The 26022-nt window shown below is 44.5% G+C and overlaps 1 protein-coding gene across 2 annotated transcripts in view; it reads right to left on the reverse strand.

Moving 5' to 3' along the window:
- LOC126162400 (extracellular sulfatase SULF-1 homolog) overlaps positions 1 to 26022 on the reverse strand; it is a 782309-nt gene that overhangs the window by 186733 nt on the left and 569554 nt on the right. For both annotated transcript variants that reach the window (XM_049918893.1, XM_049918892.1), the window contains exon 6: positions 22983 to 23152. In XM_049918893.1, the coding sequence (XP_049774850.1) occupies positions 22983 to 23152 (170 nt within the window). The remainder of the gene's footprint in view (positions 1 to 22982; positions 23153 to 26022) is intronic.

Below are 26022 nucleotides of genomic sequence, written 5' to 3' on the forward strand. Positions count from 1 at the left end.
CAGGATACTTACCGACAATACGCGGTCGCAGGTGAGACGGCAACTGGTGGACCTTCAAAGAAGACGTTCCAGAATGGGCTGAGCGGCGACGCTCAGTGGTTTTGATAGCTGATCGGCACCTCACACTAGAGTGCCTACGTCTGAATAAGGTAGTGCCGGTGCCAACTTACTGGGTGCTCAAACGGCTAGCTGTCGCCTGCTGGACGGCCGCTTCTTCCTTTTTGCACCAGAGGATTCCTAACCTGGCGCAGCCCCGGCTGTTGGGACGGCCGGCATTTTTGTGTTCGTGCGCGCCTCGAGACCAAGAAGATGTTCAGTTTGAACGTGGATCATTGGAACGGTCGCCGCCATATTGAACAATTTAATTTCTCTGAAAATGACGGCAGCCGAAATCTGTTTACAGATTTCGGTTCCTATGTATGCAGGGAGCTGTTGTTACAAGGTTTCTCTATTTTCTGTAATTATTTAGATGCTTTAATTCGCGATTCAGTCTTAAGACACTTCGAAATAAAACTGCCTTGCAAATTATGGGTAGAGCAGTGGTTTTTTCGTCATCAAAAGGTCCCGGATGTGTCACCTGATTTCTTGTTCTGTAATTACTTCTCGTTTCATCATTGGTTTCCAGCCTTGCGCCGCCGTGCACTCGCTTGTCACTGCACGTGGTGTTCTTCGGAGGGTTCCTAATACGATGTGTCATAAGCCCCAGGAGATACTAGGCTAGAACCGTGTAGCACTGCTCCTAACCTTGATAATGACCTCAGTTCAGCGAGTAACAGTCCACGAGTGTCTCCAAGTATGCCATATCCGGCTGATTCCACTCCATTCGTTGATGATTAGATCCCGTAGACCCACCATTTTAGGGAGGGGGGAGGGTCATGATTGCTACGTTTCACTCGCTGCTTCAAATAATCCGTGACGTATTATATGGGACTTGCTGTGCCTCTTTCTTTTCTAATTAGGTACACATACACACATACATTTATTTTTTATTTATTCGAATAACCTTTTTAGAGAGTACGATAAATCAGCTTTGTTTTCGTTTCTTTGTATTTAATTTTCGTTGCTCCCAGACTTCCTTCATCCTTTGAGAGTGTCGTTCTGTTTCATCTTGGGTCTACTTTCTTCCTTTTGCAGACCTCTTTCTCTCTGAAACCCTGCCTTTTGTGTTGCTTCTCTAAGAAGTACTCTGTTAAAATAAATGTCGTGTGACTAGGCCTTCGCGTCGGGTAGACCGTTCGCCTGGTGCAAGTCTTTCGATTTGCCGCCACTTCGGTGACTTGCGCGTCGATGGGGATGAAATGATGATGATTAGGACAACGGAACACCCAGTCCCTGAGCGGAGAAAATCTCCGACCCAGCCGGGAATCGAACCCCGGCCCTTAGGATTGACATTCTGTCACGCTGAACACTTTTTTTTTCATTTTGTTCGATATTGTTCGTTGCGTTTGGTTTGGGCGGATGTCACAAGACATCCGTTCAAGTTGATCGTTGATTCCTTTACTCAGTTTTTTATTACAGAGGGCGAGCAGCCCTCTGGCCGAACACGCTGAGCTACCGTCATGGCCCACTCAGCTACCGGGGACGGACAAGTAATCTGTTACGGGTATCTATTATGTCAATTCTAATCTCTGTGTTTTTCATATCTTTGTCGAATATGGTGAACCTAGTGGGTTTGGATTTGTAGCTGTCTAGTAATTGGAAGATCTGTTTGGTTAGCCTGTTAGTATCCATTAGGTATATGTAGCCATAAAACTTTAGTCTTCTTTTCCTCATTATATCAGTTAGGTTTTTCATTTCCAAATAGAGCTCATTGTTTGATATTAAATTGCAGTCAACATTACTATTATTTCTAAATCCCAGTACTTTGCTTACAATTCTTCTTTCAACATTTTCAGTTTTTCAAGATCCAAAATATTGTTAGTTTAAGTGTTTTATCTCTTTTTGATAACATCTTAGTTCTGTGTTCCAGGACAAAGTTTGTCTTATATGTTTTTTGTCACTTTCAATGCCCTTTCTATTTTATGAACTTATTTTCAATGGCTATTTTTTCTTTTGTGTTGCTTGTTATCCCTTCTCTTGGGTACAGAAAACAATTCGTTTTAGATGTTGTGTTGTTATGAATCTTAAGATTTGGACGGGCGTCATTGACATTTGTCATGAAATGTGTTTTTTCAAATGATACTTTTAGTCTTATTTTGTCTGCTTGTTTCTGAGTTCTGTGATTTGTTCTTTGGGACTATTCGGTGAATCAGTAATTAATGCCATATCATCAGCAAAAGGTAGACAGTCTATGGTGATTTTATTTCGATATCCTCCTGTTTGTACACCGTTAGTGTTGATGGATTTTCTTCATTCTCTCACAACCTTCTCTAATGCAAAGTTTAAAAGTAAGGGTGGTAAACCATCTCCCTGTCTTACTCTGATTTTATTTCAAAAGATTTTGTCAGTTCCCCACAAATTTTACTTTTGAAGTTATATTTGTTGAAGTGCCTTTAATTATTTCTGTTGTTTTATTGTCGAGGCCGAATTCCTTAAAAATTTTGATCAATGCATTTTTATCAATTGAGCGACAAGTTTTTTTTCTTTTTAAAAAAACTGCAGAAGTTATCATGTATTTCAAGTTTCCGATTTTCGTCATGTCTGTTATGTTCTTTAGATATAGTATTTGCTCTGCGCAAGACCTTCCCTTCCTAAATCCTGCTTGATACTCTCCTAGCTGTAGCTCGAAAATTCCTCAAATCTCTTTCAGAGTACCGTGGACTGAGTCTTATGTCACTGATAAGAGGGAGAGCCCTCTGTAATTGTTAGGATCAGTTTTCATTCCTTTTTTGTAGTGTATGTGTTAATACCGATGTCCATTTTGATGGTAAACTGTTTGCTGTCCACATTTCATTAGTGATTTTTGTTAGAGATAGAATAATGTTGTCACTAGAGTGTTCCCGCAATTTAGCAACTCCTGATGCTTTGTTATTTTATGATTTCTCTGATTCCCTCTATTGTGTTGGTGGCTTTGAGTCTGCTTGTATTTGCATTACTTTATCAAAATGAAATTTTTCTTCTAGTAGATCGCAGTTGCGTAATTCTTTGAATTAGTCCGCAAGTATTCTGCAGCTCTCCGTGTTATTACATGCAGTCTTTTGCATTTTTGGTTCTATAAACTGTAAACTTGGTGGCGTGTATTTCTTTAAAATATGTATGAATTGTTTTGTGTTTTTCTGTTCAAAATGTGACTCAACTGAAGTTAGTTGATCTTTTATATGTTGTACTCCGATTTTTTGAGACCCTTTGATGCATATTTCCTTGCCTCTATAAATTGTTTCCTGTTCTTATAATTTTTTTTGTTTTGGGTCCACATATTCCAATCTTGTTATCTCTTTATTATTAACTCATCAGAGCCGTCATTCCACGAAACGTGTTTCCATTTCTTCTAAGAGGGACAGTTTCTTCTACAGTCTCAATAATGCCTTTTTGTAATTGTTGCCAACTTTTAGGTATTCTTTTTCCAACTGCATTTTGTAATCATTTTCTCTAGATAACTTCTGTATGTCAAACTTTCTGGACTGGTATTAGTATTTTCTCTAAATATTGGTCTAACCTTGGATTTAATGATAAACAGCTGGTGGTCTGAAGCTAAACGGCACTCTTGGTAACTTTTCATTGGGTACTTCCATTGCGGAGTGTGTGCTCAACGTGATCCAGTTGCTGTTCACCATAAATCGGATTTGGTGAAGAACTTAGATTTTAGTACAACGCTACGCTGCTTGCATAGGCTTAGGAGTCTATCTCCGTTTGCGTTGGTTCTTTTATGTGCAGCGAATTTTCCTTCTGTTGATGTGTGCTGACATTACATGCCAATTCGTGCATTACAGTCTCCAAGTAATAACAGTGTGGTTTTACGATGAAGTGTGATCTAGTGTCTTTGTGACAGTCTGCCGAAAATTTTGTGTTTGCTCTTTCTCTGTTCTGTTTTTTTTCTCATTAGCTGGAGCATGTGTATGTAAAATAGCGTAAATTTTGTTTGATGATTTGTATGTTAGAAAGCAAAGGGTTTCATTAATTGATTTAAATGCTATTACTGAGGTCAATATGTTTTTTCTTACAATGAAACCTATTTCCAATTGTGGTACGTCTTTCGTAATTCTTTTCCTGGTTTTCCCTTAAATATTCTAAATCCTTCTGAATCGAAAGGATGTTTATCAGTAAATGTTGTTTCCTGCAATGCTGTTATCATGACATTATTTCCTTTATAAATTTTATTAAATCTTTAAGTTTTTCTGTATTGAAGAGTGAATTTTCGTTGAAAGTGGCAAGGTAATTTATGTTTGTGTGTTTGATTTTATGCGTTTGTTGTTTAAAGAAGGTTTCAGAATGTTTCGACTCATTCTTTGCACTAAGTCACAGGACCCCAGAATCAGAATGCCTACTTTTCGTTTCCTTGGAAATGGAGCTTCAGGTGCTCCCTGGAATAAAATCTCTTACAAAGTGCATCTCCGTTGTTGATTGCTTGTTGAATTAGGGGAACAAGTCACCTAAAGATACTACTCAGGGTTGTTAGCCCTGATGAAGAGTTTTCCAGCAGCATCTCAGATACTGACCACTCGTTGTAAGTCAGACGGATTGTGGATTTTTTTCTTGTGTTGCTTCTTCCGTTAGTTCCGCTGTTCCAATATCCATGCTTTCCGCGTTCATCACCGTTGAATTTGAAACACTTTGTTCAACTGCTTTGGAATATATTGGATTATTACCCTTTCCGTCTTCTGAAGCGACAAACTGACGTAATGAAAAACGCGAATAAGAGACAGATTGTGTTTCATACTTTTGGTTCAAATGGCTCGGAGCACTATGGGACTTAACTTCTGAGGTCATCAGTCCCCTAGAACTTATAACTAATTAAACCTAACTAACCTAAGGACATCACACACATCCATGCCCGAGGCAGGATTCGAACCTGACACCGTAGCGGTCGCTCGGCTCCAGACTGAAGCGCCTAGAACCGCACGGCCACTCCGGCCGGCCGTTTCATACTTTTAAAGTACTTCAAGTCAGCGAAGCACAGGAAAGAAATACTAAGATGTCGTTTTCGAACATTTTTACTTGCCACCCTTTCTCATCCCACCCTACACCTAAGGGTAGTAGGGGTATCTTACACCCACAGCATTTTTATACAAATAATGAGTCATGTATACACCACATTTGGGTTCAGTTGGTCCCAGCGTTCCTGATTTATGATCTTATGTCACGCCTTTTCATCCCCACTGTCAGCCGCGTGGATGCTAGGAGTGTCTTACTGTCACAGTAGGTCTTTCCAGTGGTATGTGTACCAAATTTAGTACAAAAGGGGTCAGTTCTTACCGAGATATGCTGATCCACACCTACATGATTACTGTGCAATTTACAATTAAGTGCCTGGATGAAGAGTCACCGAACCACCTTCAAGCCATTTCTCTATCGTTCTCTCGAACGTTCGCTCGAAAGACGAACATCTGAAGCTTTTTGAGCGACCTCTAATTTCTCTTACTTTGCCCTGACGATCAGTTCTCTCTATGCAGGAGAAAATTGGTGACTGGAATTTTATGAGAAGATTTTGCCACAACGAAAACCGCCTTTGTTTTAATAATCGCCGAGACAATTCGCATATCATATCCGTGGAACTATCTCCCCTATCCTGCGACGATACAAAACAAGTTGCCCTTCTTTGAAAGTTCTCGGTGTCCTCCGTCAATCCTAGTTGATGCGGATCCCGCACCGCATAGCAATAGCCTTAGCGGGCGGACAAGCGTAGTGTAAGCACTCTCTTTAGTAGACCTATTGCATTTTCTAAGCATTCTGCCAATGAATCGCAATCTTTGGTTTTCTTTCCCCACAACACTATGTGATCCTATCAATTTCACTTATACTTAATTGTAATTCCTAAGTATTTACCTGAATCTATAGGCTTTAAATTTGTGTGTTTTATCGTGTAACCGAAATTTGGCAGATTCCTTTTAGTTTTCGTATCGATAACTACACATTTTTCATTATTTAGAGTAAATTGCCACTTTTAGCACCATGCAGATGTTGCTGTTGTTGCGGTCTTCAGTCCAAAGACTGGTCTGATGCAGCTATCCATGCTACTCTATCCTGTGCAAGCTTCTTCATCTCCGAGTACCTATTGCAACCTATATTCTTCTGAATCTGTTTAGTGTATTCATCTCCTGGTCTCTACTTCGACCATCATCACTTATTTTGCTACCCAAATAGTAGAACTCATCTACTACTTTAAGTGTCTTACTTCCTAATCTAATTCCCTCAGCATCACCTGATTTAATTCGACTACATTCTATTATCCTTGTTTTGCTTTTGTTTACGTTCATCCTATATCCTCCTTTCAAGACACTGTTCATTCCGTTCAGCTGTTCTTCCAAGTCCTTTGCTGTCTCTGGCAGAATTACAATGTCATCGTCAAAGCTCAAGGTTTTATTTCTTCTCCCTGGATTTTAATTCCTACTCCAAAGTTTTCTTTTGTTTCCTTTACTGCGTGTTCAACATACAGATCGAATAACATCGAGGATAGGCTACAACACTGTCTTACTCCCTTCGCAACCACTGTTTCCCTTTCGTGCCCATCGTACCGTGCAGACATCTCGTCTAAATCATTTTGCAATTGGTTTTGATAATGTGTTGATTTTACAAGACGGTAAATGACAATATTATCTGCAAACAATCTAAGAGAACTGATCAGATTGTCTCCTAAATTGTTTATGTATATCTGGAAATGCACTGGGCAAATAACACTTCCTTGGCGAACTTTATTCGATGAGTTTCCGTCAATTACTACGTACTGTGATCTTCCTGACAGGAAATCATGAATCCAGTCGCACAATTGGGTCGGTAGTCCGTAGTCACGGAATTTTATTAGAAGTCGTTTTTGAGGTACGGTATCAAAAGCCTCCTGGAAAGCTAAAAATATGGAATCAATTTGACATCCCCTCGCGTTAGCAATCATTACTTTGTGAGAATAAAGAGCTAGTTGAGTTTCACAAGAGCGTTATTTTCCGACTCGGCTGTTTGTCAATAATTCGTTTTCTTCGAGGTAATTCAAAATGTTCAAACACGGTATATGCTTCAAAATCCTACTGCAAATCCACATTAGTGGTACGGGTCTGTGATACAGCTGACTGCTACTGTTTCCTTCCTTGGGTATTGGTGTGACCTGCGCAGCTGTGTCATGGTCTTTGCACCCTCCCCCCGACCCCTCCCCCCGTCCCTACACCTCCAACCCAATAGGCACCCACTCCTAGGGGTTGAAAATTTATCGGGACTGTCACCAATGACACTAGCGACCCAGAAAAAATATGGATTCCATACTAATATCGGTCGTTATGGAATACCTTTACACGCCACGGCTACTCTTGCTCTTGAGGTAGCAAGGGATTCTACCCCGACAGTAGTCTTATACAAATAATTATACAAATAACGAGTCAAGAATAAAGAATATAGAATATTTGGTTGCAATTGCTCCACATGTTCCTCAGTTCTGCTGCTACGTCAACCCCTTTTCACCCCACACATCCCTACGGGAGGCACAGGATGTGGAGAAAAATGTGGATACGCCGCGAGGAATGCACGTTTCAACAAAATAACAGATGCTGGTGAAGTCTGCAGATGGCGTTATTGTATTTGATCACGAATGGTACCTGTGCATTATCTTCAATAAGTCCCAAGCGTCATTCCCCGTCAACACAATGTTGTGTGTGGTTGTGAGTGCACTAAGTCGGAGCTACGTGAATTCCAGTGTGAGAAAATTGCTGGTGCTCATATGGTGTATGCTTCCTCAACCAAGGTAGTGGAAGAGTTTGGTACTTCAAGAGGAACCGCATCGAAGAATTACAGCGGTTACAGGGAAAGCGGAGAAATATACGCTGGGTCACTATGTGGACGAAAATGTACCTTGAGTGATCGTGGCGGACGGTCAATGAAAAGGATTGTGATGAAAAATAAATGGACAACTGTCACTGCAGTGTTGAATATGGCACTCGGGAACATTGTCAGCACCAAAACAACCTGAAGGGAGCTTCATAACCTGGTAATTTCAGGGCGAGCTAGAATTCCAAAACCACTCACCAGTGTCTCAAATGTCGGTAACGGCGAAACGCGGTACCGAAGCCATAAAACCTGGGCTACGGAACAATGGAAGAATGCCACTTGATCATACGAGTGTTCTTTCACACTGTTTCCACCTTCTGTCCGAGTTAATGTCTCAGGAGCGGGCTCGGTAATTATTTGGGCGATCATATCGTGGTATTCCATGAGCCCATGGTTACTTTGCAAGGTCGCATTACTGTCAGAGATTTTTTCGACCATTTTGACTGATGAGTTCTACACCATGGTACAATATTTGTTCCCCCAGTACCTCAAGCCTATAACGTATGCATGCAGCCCAGTGACAGATCTGTTGTCATCTTGGAAGGCGGCAATTTTCAAAGCATACATTGTCTCAAGGAACATAGAAATAAAGACTCTGTTTCATGTTCACAGTAAGCAGAATCAGTCGGCCCAAGACATGGTACGAAAAGAACTCTGAAACATTATATTGTGTGATCTGGGTTAAGTGCCTCATTGCGTAATCAGTGTTATCAAGGCGTAGCATCATTTGAAAAGAGACAAAATCGCCACCCGTTGGACGACACTACATCCTATCAGTCCCTTACTGTTCAGTTACTGCGTTATTTCGCCTATTCAAGGCATGCAGCTGTATGAGTACCCGACTGCAAGTTTCCTTTGCAAGCAGTTCGCTGCGAAATATTCGCTGAGGTGGATTTGTATTCAGTGACAGCAGCAGTTCTCCGGTTCCCGTCGGTTGGATGTTGTTACGAGAACTGTTGTTACATGGCTTCGAATGGTGCACCATCCCTTGCAGACCCGTTGGACAATCCGCGTTGATACACCAACGCATTGGGCACATTGGAACATGGGCACGTCTAAATACGATAGTTCCTTTCTGCGATCTTGTCTCGTCTCCACATCAACCTACCGTACTGCACTGATTCCACAGCTGGTATAGACACACCGCTTCACTGTCGTGACGTAACGATGGTGGGTGACGTGACCGTCTAGTACTAGACCCAAGGCAGCCAGTAGCTGAGAGATCCTTACTGCGTTACTTTCTCCAGAGCCGCGCGTGATTAGCCGAGCGGTCTCAGGCGCTGCAGTCACGGACTGTGCAGCTGGTCCCGGCGGAGGTTCGAGTCCTCCCTCGGGCATGGGTGTGTGTGTGTGTGTGTGTGTGTGTGTGTGTGTGTGTGTGTGTGTGTGTGTGTCTCTGTCCTTAGGATAATTTAGGTTAAGTAATGTGTAAGCTTAGGGACTGATGACCTTAACAGTCAAGTCCCATAAGATTTCTCACACATTTGAACATTTTTGAACCTTCTCCAGAGTTTCGTGGGTAGTAAACATTCGTTTTTCATACTATCTTTGGTTCGTCCTTTATTTCACTTTGTCATGCCCGTCAGTTTGACTCTCCACGTTTTATTTCGTTCTTTTTGTTACTTGTGGGTACTTTAAATGTGCAGCAGATCTGGCCAGCTGGTGCTGATGCGCCAGTGAACTTTATGTCCCAGCGCTGTTCTGGGAGCATTCTGTCTCCTGCAAAAAGGCTCACGACATAATGCGGAAGTGGTACGGGCTGTGACGTCTGTCGTTTGGCAAACCAGGACCGTTAAGCGGTCAGGTGGTAGGTGCAGCCCCAGCTTAAGGGGCCTATTTTAGACAGGCTGGAGCAGACCGACGAGCCTCTCGGCGAAGTTGCCGAGAAAACATCTACATAAGTGACAAAATAAAAGGTCAGTCGTCAGCTGCACATTAAACGTCTATTTGGTTGACTCCACTCGTATGTTGGCTGATTGTCGTCTCACAACTACGTACGACGTGAGATTTGACATTTAATTGTTTGCTACTCATCGCATCCATCATATATTTTTAGCGATGGCACTGTATTTTATCCATTCTGTAGGAGAGGACACTACCGTCCGATTCTTACTTTGACGATGGCTTACCAATGATTTGAGCCAGTTTCACTTCTGAAGATGACAGTTTAAACTGTCGAAACTGAAAAGGTGAACAAAATAAAGGTTTTCTTGGGCCGTTGTAGAGTGACTATCTTTCTTGAAATATTCTATAGCTGTTGAAATACAGCCGGCCGCGGTGGCCGTGCGGTTCTAGGCGCTGCAGTCCGTAACCGCGGGACTGCTACGGTCGCAGGTTCGAATCCTGCCTTGGGCATGGATGCGTGTGATGTCCTTAGGTTAGTTAGGTTTAAGTAGTTTTAAGTTCTAGGGGACTGATGACCTAAGATGTTAAGTCCCATAGTGCTCAGAGCCATTTGAACCTTTTTTTTTTGTTGAAATACATCTATGAATGAAATCATATCTACGTAATCATTAAGTGGCAACAGGAGAGTCTTGTAAAATCATGAGACAACATTTCGTGACAGTGTCCATCGCAGATCGACGACTGAGTACAGACAGACAAGCGTACCACAGCCCAGTGGCGAATGTCTTCGACGTGATCGCGCCACGTGAGAAGTGCGTCTGACGTGTCGCCCAAACAGTAAATTGAGTCCGTCCACAGTACTGATGTACCATCTACCTCAACTGATGGTAGGGCAACAGGGCAGCAGGCTAAGATAATGGCCTGGGTCTTGTCAGGGTCGTAGGTTCAAATGGCTCTGAGCACTGTGGGACTTAACTTCTGAGGTCATCAGTCCGCTAGAACTTAGAACTACTTAAAACCTAACTAACCTAAGGATATCACACACATCCATGCAGGATTCGAACTCGCGACCGTAGCGGTCGCGCGGTTCCAGACTGTAGCGCCTAGAACCGCTCAGCCACACCGACCGGCTCAGGGTCGTAGGTCAGACGGCTTGTGGCAGCGCAGGCGGTGAGTTTGTTCAGTCATCGTAGTTGAATTTGGAACATGCTGGGAGTTATGATCTTATTCAGAGGCGCCGTATCATCGGTATGTGGGCCCATCTGGGCTGCATCGTGTCACTCGTGAAGAAGACGCATAACACAGGTTCGAGTAGAGTGGCCTCTGAGATTCCAACACGGATGTTTCGATGTGTAGGCAGCGTGGATGCGAAGGACTGCCTGTGCAGAGAGAAATGGAGTAACGGGTCTTAACGACACGGGGACTCCGACGACGAGGTCCTCGCGCCACTCGCTACGGAAGGCTTGGGAGACGTCGAGAGTACTCTCTGGAGGGGGTAACTAATAGTAATTTGTCCGGTGAGTTTTGGGTGTGCAGCGCTCGGGGCCCGCGCCTTCCGCTGCCGTTGCTGTGTGTGACTGGAGCCTCCAGCAGCGGCGGCAGGTGGCGCCGCCAGAAGCGGCGCCTTCATAATTCAGGGCGGCCATCCGCCGCCACAATGGCCGCCGCGTGAATATTCCAGGCCGCCGGCGCCGGCACTGGCTGCGAGCCGCCTCGACAGGCCGCACCGGCCTGGAGCTGGACCGCGACAGCCCTTTATGAAAGTCTAATGGAGCTCAGCCAGGCTGCCCGCCACCTCCCGCCCTGTCCCCTCTCAGCTGATAACGAATTTCAGATCCGCGGCGTCCGACGCTTCCGGAGACTCGCCAACTTCTGACTGACTCCCTGGTTCACAGTAAGCAGCCTTTCTCTACCCTCCACATTGCTTTCGCTGCAAGTTCGACGACAGATACGTGTAGTTTCTGAATGCTGTGCGAGAGAACTTTTCCCGAGTATCTCCGCAAACCCATTCCGCTTCACATACAAATCGTAGTAATAGTTCGGACTGTCGAAGATACTGTTATTTCACCTATAGCGCGGGACGGGGGATGGGGGCGGGGAGGGTATAGTCAGGAGGGAAGTATCATTAGGTTCATAACCTCAGCCTATTCCCCTCCCCCCACAAAAAACATCCAAAAGCATTTATATTTTGAATTTGTTAGTTAGTTACATGTTCCATACATCGTTTGAACGATTCTTTTATGAAAATTATGTGGAATGAGTCAGTTTACAGAATATGTATACATGATTACTGTTGACATTAATGAACACATTATCATTTTATTCCTACTCACGCATCTACATTTATGAAACTGGCTACCAGTTTTTAATTAGAAATTCGTCAGTGGAATAAAAGGAGTTGTCCAGGAGAAATGATTTTAAATTAGATTTAACGCAATGTTCGCTACCTATCACACATTTTATGTTATTGGACAAATTATCCAGAATTCTTGTTGCTGGATATAACTCCTGTATTAGCCACTGACGGCTTTAAGAGTTGGTAATAAAGGTCATTTTCCGCCTCTGGTGTTGTAGGTCAACCTCCAATTCTTGCAGCTGAAATAGCACGAATACTAAATCTTCAATATGCAAGCTATGTCCAAAAAGGGAATGCTTCCAGTTTGTGGTAACGTAAATAGCCTTCCGTCCCGACCGTCTGGGGGCAACGTGACACGCTGGTAAATATGCCCACCCACAGGCTGACTCTGTCTGCTACCGACACAGCAAGTACTATACGGTTCCAGGGTCCACAGGTAGGACCCGAAATCCACAGGAAGTTAAGCAAATGCAGAAGGCGACAGACACACTCCTTCCCATCGCCCCCTCCCCATTCCCCCTCTCTTCTGCCCCCCCCCCCCCACAATTAAGTAGAAACCAACTAACCGACATCCTGAACGACTGAAAGACGCGGCGTCCCTTCGGTTACGCAGTCGCATAATAATAGTCACAATCGTAGACCTAAGAGATATCCTGATAATGAATGCACACTTCGATTTTATATTGTGTAAATTTTGATATCAAAGTTGTGAGACTATATTACTACAATAATTTTCAGAACAACTGCGTGGCACATGTAAGACATTAAGTAACCAAATTTCTGGATCTGTACTTTTCAGATGCAGTATTTACCTAAACTGCAGTTTGTTGGATGTTGTGCTAAAGCGAGGTACTAAGCATTAATGTCAGCAAAGTATTAGTATTATGATTATGACCACTATTATTATTATTATTATTATTATTATTATTATGTAAAAAGCGAAATTCCTGGCACAGCCGCGGCAAAGGCAGGCACACTTGGCGATGTGCTAGCGTACGAATCAAATTAATTATGTGACGTATTGTTCAGATGCGGCTCGCCTTAAATCCTCTCTTCAGAAACGCACTACGGAAACACGAACTCCGCCTCACAGAGCACACGACGCAGAGACAAAACGGGAGCTGCCGGCGTTCTACACGACTTCGTGAGCTGCAAACTGCTCCACGAAACATTTTTATCATTCCGGTCTTTCAGCGAATTATCCGCGAGAGCAGGATATCGGCACTTCAATTGGCCAATTTCAACTCCTGCTGTTAGACCTGCTAGAGAAAGTGCTGCTCTCTGCCAACACCTTTACAATTTTACGTCCACCAAATGCTTCAAAACGTAGTCCTTCATGGGGAAATTATTCTCCGTTGAAATCCGCCTACGACTGGACCAAACACTATATAACACGATTCGAGAAAACCGGTCGATCGTCGTCAGGCTAAACAAGGTCCTCTTCTTCAAGCTATCGGAAACTGGCCCTTGTGTCCACAGTAGAGAACAAGTCTCAGACACAGGCGCGGCCTGGTACTGGTGCGTTACAACGGTAATACATTATCTTGTCGAAAGTACGTGCCTACCATTCTGTAATGCGGAATTAACGACTGGATGCCATCCTGATAGAATAAATGGAGGCGGACAGTGTCGTGTTGTCAGTAGAGAACCAATAACAGCAGAAAGGGTCGGTCTGGTATGCTCTGTGGCTTCGTACGAGGACTTGTCACTGGATACCTCAGTACCAAATCCATCAGGGACATTTCAACCCTCCTAAATCTGCTCAAGTCGACGTTTGGTGATGTGGTTGTGAAATGGAAACGCGAAGGAACAACCACAACTGAACCAAGATCAGGCAGACGTTGTATACAGACGCACAGGGACAGTCGAGCACTGTCAAGGATAGTTGTAGAAAGTCAGGTGGAATCAGCGGAAGGGGTCAGTCGCGAGTTCCACAGTGCTATGAGTAATCTAGCTGGCAAAATGGCTGCTCGTCGGAAGTTGAAAATAATGGGGTGCAATGGACGAGCGGTTCCTCATTTCTGCAGTGAATGCTAAGTGAAGCTTAGGCTGGTCTAAAAAGTGATCACTAGACAGTCGATAAATGGAAACTCTCTACCCTGCTGCATTTGAAGCCACTCTTACACGGCTATAAGCCATGATTTTATGTATTTTCGTTACTATTTTTGTATAAGTATGAATTATTTAAGAACAAGAATTTCAAAAGAATAAGTAGTGTACTAAGGACTTTTATAGGCGTAAGAAATGTACTAAGAACTTATAGGCGTAAGAAGTTATAGTTACTTCAACTCTTGTTTTACGTAGCCGCGAGGGATTAGCCGAGCGGTCTCAGGCGCTGCAGTCATGGACTGTGCGGCTGATCCCGGCGTAGGTTCGAGTCCCCCCTCGGGCATGGGTGTGTGTGTGTGTTTGTCCTTAGGATAATTTAGGTTAAGTAGTGTGTAAGTTTAGGGACTGATTGCCTTAGCAGTTAAGTCCCATAAGATTTCACACACATTTGAACATTTGTTTTGCGTAAATCAATAGTCGAGACAATAGTGTCTCGGTCTCATTTTGTCATTCAGTCAATTTTGTCTCAGCTTATCTTGTCTCACGTTGTCCGCGATATGCTAGCTCGTGGCTTTTAATTGTGGAAATATGTAGTATGGAAGTATTCTAAACTTTAATTTCAGAACTACTTTCCACCTTCTCTAAAAGTAATTATCCTTGAGATAGGGAAAATATTTATTATTAAAAAGAAATGGTTCAAATGGTTGAAATGGCTCGGAGCACTATGGGACTTAACTTCTGAGGTCATCAGTCCCCTAGAACTTAGAACTACTTAAACCTAACTAACCTAAGGACATCACACACATCCATGCCCGAGGCAGGATTCGAACCTGCGACCGTAGCGGTCACGCGGTTCCAAACTGAAGCGCCTAGAACCGCACGGCCACAACGGCCGGCTAAAAAGAAATGATAACTACTAGTGAGCTAGGGAGTATCATACGGCAGAAACTAATTCAAAACTTAAACTGTGAGAACTTTATTTTCGATCGCTACATTACGCAGCCCACTGCAGCGATGATCAATTTTTTTTAATGAAATCGAACGAAAAATTAACAAAGGAATAGCATCTTTGACTGGCAGCAGTAATGAACACTGAATTTATAACAACTCCCAAAAATAACTTTTCACATGAATTTAACTTACTTGCAAGTGTATGGAATTGATTTGGACAGGACTTGCGTGAAGATTATCGTCTTTATTTATTGATTAATACATCAACGTTAAAGAGAAAAAGATACTAAGAAGCACCCAGTTCTACTACGAACTCTCTTTTACGACAAGCCGGCCGAAGTGGCCGTGCGGTTAAAGGCGCTGCAGTCTGGAACCGCAAGACCGCTACGGTCGCAGGTTCGAATCCTGGCTCGGGCATGGATGTTTATGATGTCCATAGGTTAGTTAGGTTTAACTCGTTCTAAGTTCTAGGGGACTAATGACCTCAGCAGTTGAGTCCCATAGTGCTCAGAGCCATTTGAACCATTTTTTACGACAAATTTTAAAGACAGTAATTTGTGGCGTCTTCTCACAAAAAAATTAACAATTACCACGCCTTGAGATCAGAAAGAATGCAGCATTAATCACGACTAACGACTACCAACTAGTCAAGGAATATCAAGATTAGAAGAGCCGTCACAGATGCCGATGGAAGGGTTTCTGTTTGCCGAATGCCTGGGACCGCTACCCGCTATCTTGTATAGTGTCAACAGTGAAGCACGGAGGGCCTGCCACTGTGGCCGAGCGGTTCTAGGTACTTCAGTCCGGAACCGCCCTGCTGCTACGGTCGCAGGTCCAAATCCTCCTTCGGGCATGGACGTGTGTGATGTCCTTAGGTTAGTTAGGTTTAAGTAGTTCTCAGTCTACGGGGCTGATGACCTCAGATGTTAAGTTCCATAGTGCTCAGAGCCATTTGAACCATTTTGAAGCACGGAGGACGTGGAGTTACACTATGGGGTGCTTTTCGTGGCTGGAGTGTGATCTCGTTACTGCGATTAAGAAAACACTAAATGTGGAAGGATATGAGCACATTTTACAGCATTGTGTGCTGCGTTTAGTAGAGCAACAGAGTGAGGTTTTCACTCTGCAGCGGAGTGTGCGCTGATACGAAACTTCCCGGCAGATTAGATCTGAAAGCCGGACCCAGACTCGAACTCGTAACCTCTGCCTTTTGCGGGCAAGTGCTCTATCGACTGAGGTATCCAAGCACGACTCCCGACCCATCCTCACAGCTTTATTTTCGCCCGTACTTCATCTTCTCCCTTCTAAGCTACACAGAAACTCTCCTGCGAAACTTGCAAGACTAGCACTTCTGGAAGAGAGGAAACTGGGAACACATGGCTTAGCCACAGGCTAGAAGTTCTTTTCAGAATGAAGTTTTCACTCGGCGGCGGACTGCGCTCTGATGTAAAACTTCCTCGCAGATCAAAATTGTGTGCTGGACTGAGACTCGAGATACTGGCGGAAATAGCTCTCTGAGGACGGGTAGTGAGTCGTGCTTGGATAGCTCAGTCATCAGAGCACTTGCCCCCCAAAAGACAAAGATCCAGAGTAAGAGCATTGCTCTGGGACACAATCTGGAAGGAAGATTCAGTAGAGGAACAGTTCGGGGAGGATGATTGTTTGGATCAGCATGACAATGCACCCACTCATAAAGGAGGCTGTATGAGCCAGTGGTTTGTGGACAATGAAATAGACCGGCGTAATGAGAGTCCCGACCGGAACCCAATGGAAGACCTTTGGGATCTAAAATTTTTGAAAATTTTGAAAACATACTCAGCGATCATAAAATTTGTTAAAATTAAAATTTAAAACAGTCTTGATCGCTATTTTTTATTGGAGTGAGTGACCGGTTTCGACTCCTTCATAGAGTCATCTTCAGACACCAGAGCGGTGGATGGACACTGCCAGACGAGTTTCGTCGACCCTCGACGCTCGTGTAACTACTCATACAGGTTACACGAAACTCGTCTGGCAGTGTCCATCCACCGCTCTGGAGTCTGAAGATGACTCTATGAAGGAGTCGAAACCGGTCATTCACTCCAATAAAAAATTGCGATCAGGACTGTTTCGAATTTTAATTTTAACCTTTGGGATCACGTAGAGCGTCGACTTCGCTCCGTACCCCAGCGTACAACATCAATACCTTATTTGGTTTCGGCTCTTGAGGAATAATGGGCTGCGATTCCTTCACAGAAATTCAGACAACTCACCGAAAGTGTCTACAGCAGAGTTAAAGCTGCATGAATATTCGGCCATGTCCGAAAGACTACACACGACACATTCATATAATTTGATAGCCAAACTGGGCAATGAATCCACCTTCTTCAGTGCGGCTGCACAGATACGTCCGACCTCCCGTTGGAATCTCAGAAGAGCGAATATGGAGAAAATGCACAGGGGCTGCGGATACATGGCGCTCGATGGGAGTGTGGATCGACCGTGAGGCGAGCCGAGATAGTCCGTGCACTTGCGATAACACTGTGTCGTAGATGGCACTGTGGTTACCGCACCTGCCTATTAAGAAGGAGATCCCGGGTTCGAATCCCGTCGCCGCTGATTTCACGTAATGTCCCAAAACAGCTGACAGCAGTGATCTCTCCCCTTTCCTTTCCTTTCCTTTAGCCGTCGGCACACGAACCGTGCATCCGAACGTTGAGCGTTGAGCGTGCCGAGTTTCTGAAATCACAGCGTGGAATAGCACGCTCGGGAGTCTTTCCGAACGTGCAGAGCAATATCTGGCATGTCAGATATTCTGAGCGTGCGTCTGAGCGTTGACCAATGAGATGGCACAACGCCACCTACGTCACACGCACGCCGTCTCCCTTCAGTACAGAGTTGTGAGGCGACATATTGGCATTCACTTCAAGCCTATATGTATATATGCCGTTTCTGAGCACCAGTAAATTAAGAATCACTGGAAAACCCGTTGTTAACTGTGTGATTCGTTCCAGCAAACTAATGAGCTACATCATATTGGTGGCTAAAGAATAATTGTAACTTGCGTGTTATGAGAGTAAGGTATTTGAAGTCAGCGACACACTGAAGATCCACCCAAAACACATTGTTCTTGGTACAATTTCTTATAATTAAATTACAATTGGTAACATATCTACGATTAAGGTTTTCAGCACGGCGTAACATAAATGGTTCAAATGGCTCTGAGCACTATGGGACTCAACTGCTGTGGTCATAAGTCCCCTAGAACTTAGAACTACTTAAACCTAACTAACCTAAGGACAGCACACAACACCCAGCCATCACGAGGCAGAGAAAATCCCTGACCCCGCCGGGAATCGAACCCGGGAACCCGGGCGTGGGAAGCGAGAACGCTACCGCACGACCACGAGATGCGGGCACGGCGTAACATACTATGATTAGATGCTTAAGAGTGTAATCTTGGTTTAGCGTAATGAGTAGCGTCATTGTCCTATATAGAGCTGTTTATTGGAGCGGTGATTCGCGTGTTGACACTTCCAATTTTTTTTCGAAACATTCGGGTTTTTTTAAGTTCTGGTACTTTATTATTAGTTTAATATAAGTATATACTATAATATTTGATGTTATGTAAATATAGGTTCACCTTTTTTTGAAAGGTGATTTTGTTCGATTGGCTTGGTCTACAAGACAGCTTGCGCTACTTGTATAAATATATTTTGCTCCTTTTTCTTTTACGCTTCGTAATTCACACGTTGCAAAGATTCTGCTACTGGGTACGAACAGCGATCAAGTAAGACTGACCTTGGGGTTTTACTAAAATGTGGGAATGGTGAAATAATGTTTATCTTATGCGGAGAAGTATTCCAAAATATGTACCGCACTGTTCGTAATGGAACTTTTATAAGCCTGTGTCCTTATTGATTGGACATGGTACTTTCCTTTTAGTGGACGATGGAGGAAATGTGCGTTTTAATGGAGCTAACGTGGGAATTTTACGCGCGCCCGGTGAGTAAACAGCATGATTTACGAACTAGAAACATTCCTCAACTGCCGCTGGAGTGCGTTGCGATCGCGTATACCACGTTGGGGCCCACGTACGGTATGCACAAGTCGCATCGTTCCTGAGCGTTCAGCAGCGCGTTGAACTTGGCACGCTCAATGTTAACGTTTGACAGCACGGTGCGTGAGCCGATGGCTTTAACTTCCCTCCTCTCTCCGCGTTCAGTTTACATAGAGCGTTAAAGCTGTCGTAAAGGTACAGGTGGTTACGCCCCATATTAGTGTCCACAAATGGATGTGCGGGTATTTTGATCAGTTAGTGTATGTGCTAGTGGCTTGATAAGTGTCTGTATCCCTTTGATTTCCCGAATAAACCTTTACTCGCAAACTCCTGCATCTCAGAGTGGACTGCATCACCACGTAGGATGCAGCAGCAATCTGGAGGGGAGCAGGGAAGGGAAAGGGATAGTTGTACGGCTGAGGAGGGAGACAAGCTCTGTCTGGTGGACTGTGTAGGGACTAGAGTTCCAACAGCCACAGCATGAGGAGGTTGTGACGCACGGAGGTGGGCAAAAAAGGAGAGGAGGAGGGAAAGATGGACAGATGCATTGACAGAGGACTGCAAATAAACAGGGAGGAAGATGAGAATGGGGAGGAGATGATAAGACAGAGAGGGTGGAAACTGTTGGGTGAGGGGTATGGGGACAGTATGTTACCGTAGGTTGAGGCCGGAATAATTATGGGAGTGGAGAATGTGTTGCAAGGTTAACTCCCATCTGCACAGTTCAGAAAAGTTGGTGGTAGACGGAAGGATGCAGACGTCTGAGGTAGTGAAGCGGCCAATGAAATCAAGCATGTTATGTTCCACTGCATGTTGTGCCATAGGGTGGCCTACTTTGCTCTAGGCAACAGTTTGGCGGTGGCCTTCACCCTGGTGGACAGCTGGTTGCACCAATATAAAAGGCTGTACAATGATTGCAGAACAGCTGGTAAATGAGATTGCAGGTTTCACAGATGGCCCGGCCGCTGGTGTGGCAAGATAAAGTGTGACAGGACTGGAATAGGAAGTGCTGGGTGGGTGGATTGGGCAGGTTTAGCACCTTGGTCTTCCACTGAGATATGATCCTTGTGGCGAGGGGTTGGGATTGCGGGTGGCATAGGGATGGATAGGATGTTGTAGAAGTTGGATGGGCAACGGAACATGACTTTAGGAGGGGGGGGGGGGGAAGTATCTCGGTATCTCGTGTAGGATGTCCCTCATTTCAGGCCATGATGATAGGTAATCAAAGCTCTGTCAAAGGATGTGGTTCAGGTGTTCCAGTCCGAGGGGTAATGGGTGATGAAGGGTCACTCCTTTGTGGCTTTTTCTTGTGGGTGGTGGGAGGATTTGGAGTATGAAGGGAAATGGGATGGGAGATCTGTTTGCGGACTGCGTCTGGGCGATAGTGCCTGTCTGTGAAGGGCTTTGTGAGACCGCAGCGTACTGAGTAAGGGAGTTGTGGCACTGCAGAGTTCGAGAGATGGCACCACCGGCGCGTATCGACGTCATATATAGTTCGTAGCATCTTTTGGAAAGAACTCACACCAAGTTTCAGCCATATTGGTCTATTTCTTTGTGTTTGGCATTCGTGTGAAACGAGGAAGTTGTCAGCTCACTGTTGGAAGGACTCCCGTAGAGTGAGGAGTGTTCTTCGAGTGGCGGGCCCGTAGGCCGGGCAGAGGGCGGGACGTGGCGCCGGCTCGTTACCTCCGGGCGGCCACGAGTGCCGGCCAGCGGCGGCCGTTACTCTTCATTAGGGGCGCTGAGTTACTGGCCGCAATCACACTGAGAGCACGGCCGGGGTGGGCCGGCCACCGAGCGGCGCGCCGCCGTACACCGACTCGTCCGCAAATCGACACGCAGCTATTGTACACGAACGCAAACACCATCTATTCAAGTTTTGATTTTATTGGACAAATGGGTATGAGTTCTTTTTGAGACTATTAAATACATATTACACTGAGCGCACTTCGCCAGCTGACGGGATTTACACTACTGGCCATTAAAAATGCTACACCACGAAGATGACGTGCTACAGACGCGAAATTTAACCGACAGGAAGAAGATACTGTGATATGCAAATGAATAGATTTTCAGAGCATTCACACAAGGTTGGCGCCGGTGGCGACACCTACGACGTGCTGACATGAGGAAAGTTTCCAACTGATTTCTCATACACAAACAGCAGTTGACCGGCGTTGCCTGGTGAAACGTTGTTGTGATGCCTCGTGTAAGGAGGAGAAATGCGTACTATCACGTTTCCTACTTTGATAAAGGTCGGATTGTAGCCTATCGCGATTGCGGTTTATCGTATCGCGACATTGCTGCTCTCCTTGGTCGAGATCCAATGACTGTTAGCAGAATATGGAATCGGTGGGTTCAGAAGGGTAATACGGAACGCCGTGCTGGATCCCAACGGCCTCGTATCACTAGCAGTCGAGATGACAGGCATCTTATTCGCATGGCTGTAAGGGATCGTTCAGCCACGTCTCGATCCTTGAGGCAACAGATGGGGACGTTTGCAAGACAACAACCATCTGCACGTACAGTTCGACGACGTTTGTAGCAGCATGGACTATCGAGCTGCTGTTACCCTTGACGCTGCATCACAGACAGGAGCGCCTGCGATGGTGTACTCAACGACGAACCTGGGTGCACGAATGGCAAAACGTCATTTTTTCGGATGAATCCAGGTTCTGTTTAGAGCATCGTGATGGTCACATCCGTGTTTGGCGACATCGCGGTGAACGCACATTGGAAGCGTGTATTCGTCATCGCCATACTGGCGTATCACCCGGCGTGATGGTTGGGGTGCCTTTGGGTTACACGTCTCGGTCACCTCTTGTTCGCATTGACGGCACTTTGATCACTGGACGTTACATTTCAGATGTGTTACAACTCGTGGCTCTACCCTTCATTCGATCCCTGCGAAAGACTACATTTCAGCAGGATAATGCACGGCCTCATGTTTCAGGTCCTGTACGGGCCTTTCTGGATACAGAAATTGTTCGACTGCTGCCCTGGCCAGCACATTCTCCAGATCTCTCACCAATTGAAAACGTCTAGTCAATGGTGGCCGAGCAATTGGCTCGTCACAACACGCCAGTCACTACTCTTGATGAACTGTGGTACCGTGTTGAAGCTGCATGGGTAGCTGTACCTGTACACGCCATCCAAGCTCTGTTTGACTCAATGCCCAGGCGTATGAAGGCCGTTATTACGGCCAGAGGTGGTTGTTTTGGGTACCGATTTCTCAGGATCTATTCACCCAAATTGCGTGAAAATGTAATCACATGTCAGTTCTAGTATAATATATCTGTCCAATGAATACCTGTTTATCATCTGAATTTCTTCTTGGTGTAGTAATTTTAATGGCCAGTAGTTTAGTTAAACTCTACTCTGAACTCAATCTTTGCCAACTAACGACCTGAGTTTCGCGGTACTTCGCTATTAACGCATCTGAGGGTGACCTATAAAAGAGTCCTAGGCGGCGTTTGTGTTCCTGTGTGTTGGAACTGGTCACGGTGTCATGTGGATATTACGTCTGTAGGTTGTTGCTGGCAGGTTACTGTGCACTGGAACAGCGGTAAGACTTTTGTAGTTCCCTCAACAAGTTTACAGGATTGTATAAAATGTTTTATAGGGGAAGTCTCTATAAATTACGTGCAGCACCTTAATCACATTCAGTATATTTTTCTTTCCACGGTGCCTTCAAATTAATAGTTCTTTTGAGACCAGTCCTGGCTGTACAGCAGGTTTCAGACGGAGCTGTGCAGAACCATTCATCGCTTTGGCTGAAGCTAGCGCTGCGGAAAGATAGACAGGCAGAGCCAGCGGCGGCCGAGCAGTGCTACTCACTGGTGGGTGGTGACGTTGAAGAAGAGGTGCGAGAACTGCGGCGCCGAATCCTCTGGCCCGTGCGGCGCGGGGAAGCTGAGCACCAGCATGACGGGCTTGCGCGAGAAGTACTGCTTGCTCTGCCGCAGGAACGCCACCGAGTCGTTGGCGATCAGGTCCGGGTAGTAGTCCTGAAAACAACACGCGCCGTCCGACATGTAACACACGCCTCCAGGTCGGCCGTACCGACATTGTAAAAAAGAAAAAAAAAAATCTAACCTCTTGACAGCTGAAGTGATGCTAGAGCTCCCAGGGACTACCATGTGGTAACAGAAGAACTTAATGCTATTGCTATGCTATGCTTAGTGCTATTCCTTCCATGTTTTTTATTCACTAAACGAGACGACGATTTTTCCAGTGCGAATGTGAAAATGTAGTTCAAGTAATACCTCGTTTCCCCTTAATGTCAACATATAACTCTACCCTACAGCTCCGCCCCTCAGATATGGTAAATGACGTCGAAGTGCAATATACTACATACGAACAAAGTGGCAAAGACGTAATCGTATAATCGCAAATCAGAAACGAGAAATTAATTGAGACCTGACGTGTTGAAGTTCAAAAGGAACTGATCACGAGTATGTCCGCATGCTTGGCATGTACGAGGGCGTGCTGAAAACTAATACATCCGAATTTGTTTACGTGATAACTCCAAGATTTTTAAATAAAACAAACGTTGTTTGTTCTTCATCCCTTCGTATTAATTTCTCAACATAGTCACCCGCGCGACAAACATTTCTCCCAATGAGGAACCATTTGTTGATACCGAAACTATAGAATATTTGACATTATCGACGGAGCCACAACCTCAGCTATGCTTACACCGCTTCATCACTATCAAAGTGAAATCCTCTAAGGTTTTCTTTAAGTTTTGGAAACAGATGAATATCGAATCCGGCCAAGTCGGGACTGTATGGAGGCTGATCGATGACAGTGAACCCAATGTGTCGCATTCTTGCAGATGTCGCAGCGCTCTTGTGTCCTGTTCAAGGAGAGAGTGCTCCACGTGTGGGCCAACTCTTCGAATTCGAAACTCGAGTACAGTACGCTCTTTCTCAGGGGCTACCCAAAGCTCGCAAGAATTCGTGCAGACGTGACGTCATACGCTGTATCGAAGGTGAAAAAAGTTGTCCATCGACTCACGATCGTTCGATTCACAACAAGTGTGGCGAACAAGACGTTCAAAACAGTAATTTCTTCTCAAGTAGAGAGTACTACAGGTTACCTTCCTTATTCACTCCAACATACGTTGTTTATAAATGCGTAAAGTTCTGCATTCATTTGGCCTGGGCTGCAGATAAGGGAGACATAAAAGCTTTGGCAAGAATTAACCCCGAAATTTAGCGAAAAAATTTTACTAATTTTTCCTAATACGGCTTTATCAACTCTGAAACTGAAACGACTTATTCATTTACAAATGAAAAAAAAAGGCTGAAGCGCGCGAGCAATGAATTCATTAACGTATTTATTCAACACTGCTCACTAAGGAGTTTCAAAAACATGTTAGTTTTTACGAAGTCTGACAATTAGTCTCAGCAGTTTGTCTGCATTTAGAAAGAGTGGGTAGACATTCTAGCACCGGAATTAAAGATAATGCTCATTTACATCATGTTCAGTGTTATGATCTTTCAACATATTGAGGATCTCTCGAAATCGCATCTGTAATATTAAATTTGTTATAATAAAATTACGATAAACTAATATTGGTAGTTAAAAAGTGCTTTAACTGGACACATCTGTTTGGAAAAGTGGTGTCCTAAAGTAACTAGCTCGTAAATTATCTTTAAGATTTTAACGTGACTGAGAGTAAGTTACCTTTTAATTCTTTTGCAAACATGTCGATCTTCACTATGCTTTTTATTTTGAGTGGTAATTTGTTTTACCAGATGACCAATGTGTTTTGAATATTTATTGGCATTTGCGCATTTCATGCTTAATTTGTGAATTACTGACAAGGAAAACACACGAGAGTGAGAGAGGGGGGAGAGGAGGGGGGGGGGGAAAGAGAGTTCGTATTCGACATTATATTATGGCGTTGGTTGGCTCTCGCGTCGAAGCTATGGAATGAACTGCGACTTCTAAAAGCATTAAAAATTGTGTTAAAAAGTGTTTGTCGCTGCGTGTTTATGGAATGTCGCAAGGGAGCGTATAAAGCAAAGCCGAATCGTGTGTAAAACAGATTCACAACCACGGATACGTGTAGCGTAGCGTGAACGGGAGTAGTGAATTAGTCACTGTGCTCGCGAGCAGAGAGGAATGACTGGTCGTGAAAGTGATCGAAACTGATGTATAAAATCAGTATGAACAGTGGAGACTTATAAAGGAATTATTTGCCAATATAATGACAATTTAATTAGGGCTGTATCACGTTGATTGGCAGCGTAGCACCCACTAATTCCCTCCGTATTGAATCTTATACGTATTAAGTGAACATTTCAGTTCGGTCGGAGTAAAGTTATTACGGAAGAAGAAGCAGTATCGTGCTGGACCTGGGAGTTGAGCGGGTAGGCACACAGAGGTAAGACATAAACTCCTCTCCCCACGTGCAGTACTTACCAGCTGGCCTTCTTATGCAACATACATCTAACAGTACGATACTCTGACCTCTCATTTTGTGGGGTACCAAGAAATCGATCAAACTGACAACGATAACGTAGCCATAGTGCTATTGTTATAACATATAGAAACATGAAGTTATCATCTGATTGATGCCTATACGGAGTAATTGTTATTAAACTGTAAAAACCCACGTGGTTGACGCTGAGACGAATAATTTGATATAAGACGTTATGGGGTCGCAAATGGCGAGAAATATCCTGAAAGTGGATGGCAAATGTAGAACATGTGACGTTACCAGATGACATACCTCGCCGCACGTGCAGCGGTTGGTCCTGTCGATCCTACCCTCCGCCGACAGGGAGGCAGTGACACACATTGCTCCGCTAGGGTACTCTGTATTCGTTGTTGCATTACCCGATGTGATACGGTAGTACTCAGGGTT

Source organism: Schistocerca cancellata, chromosome 2, assembly GCF_023864275.1.
Source record: "Schistocerca cancellata isolate TAMUIC-IGC-003103 chromosome 2, iqSchCanc2.1, whole genome shotgun sequence".
Classification (NCBI taxonomy): domain Eukaryota; kingdom Metazoa; phylum Arthropoda; class Insecta; order Orthoptera; family Acrididae; genus Schistocerca; species Schistocerca cancellata.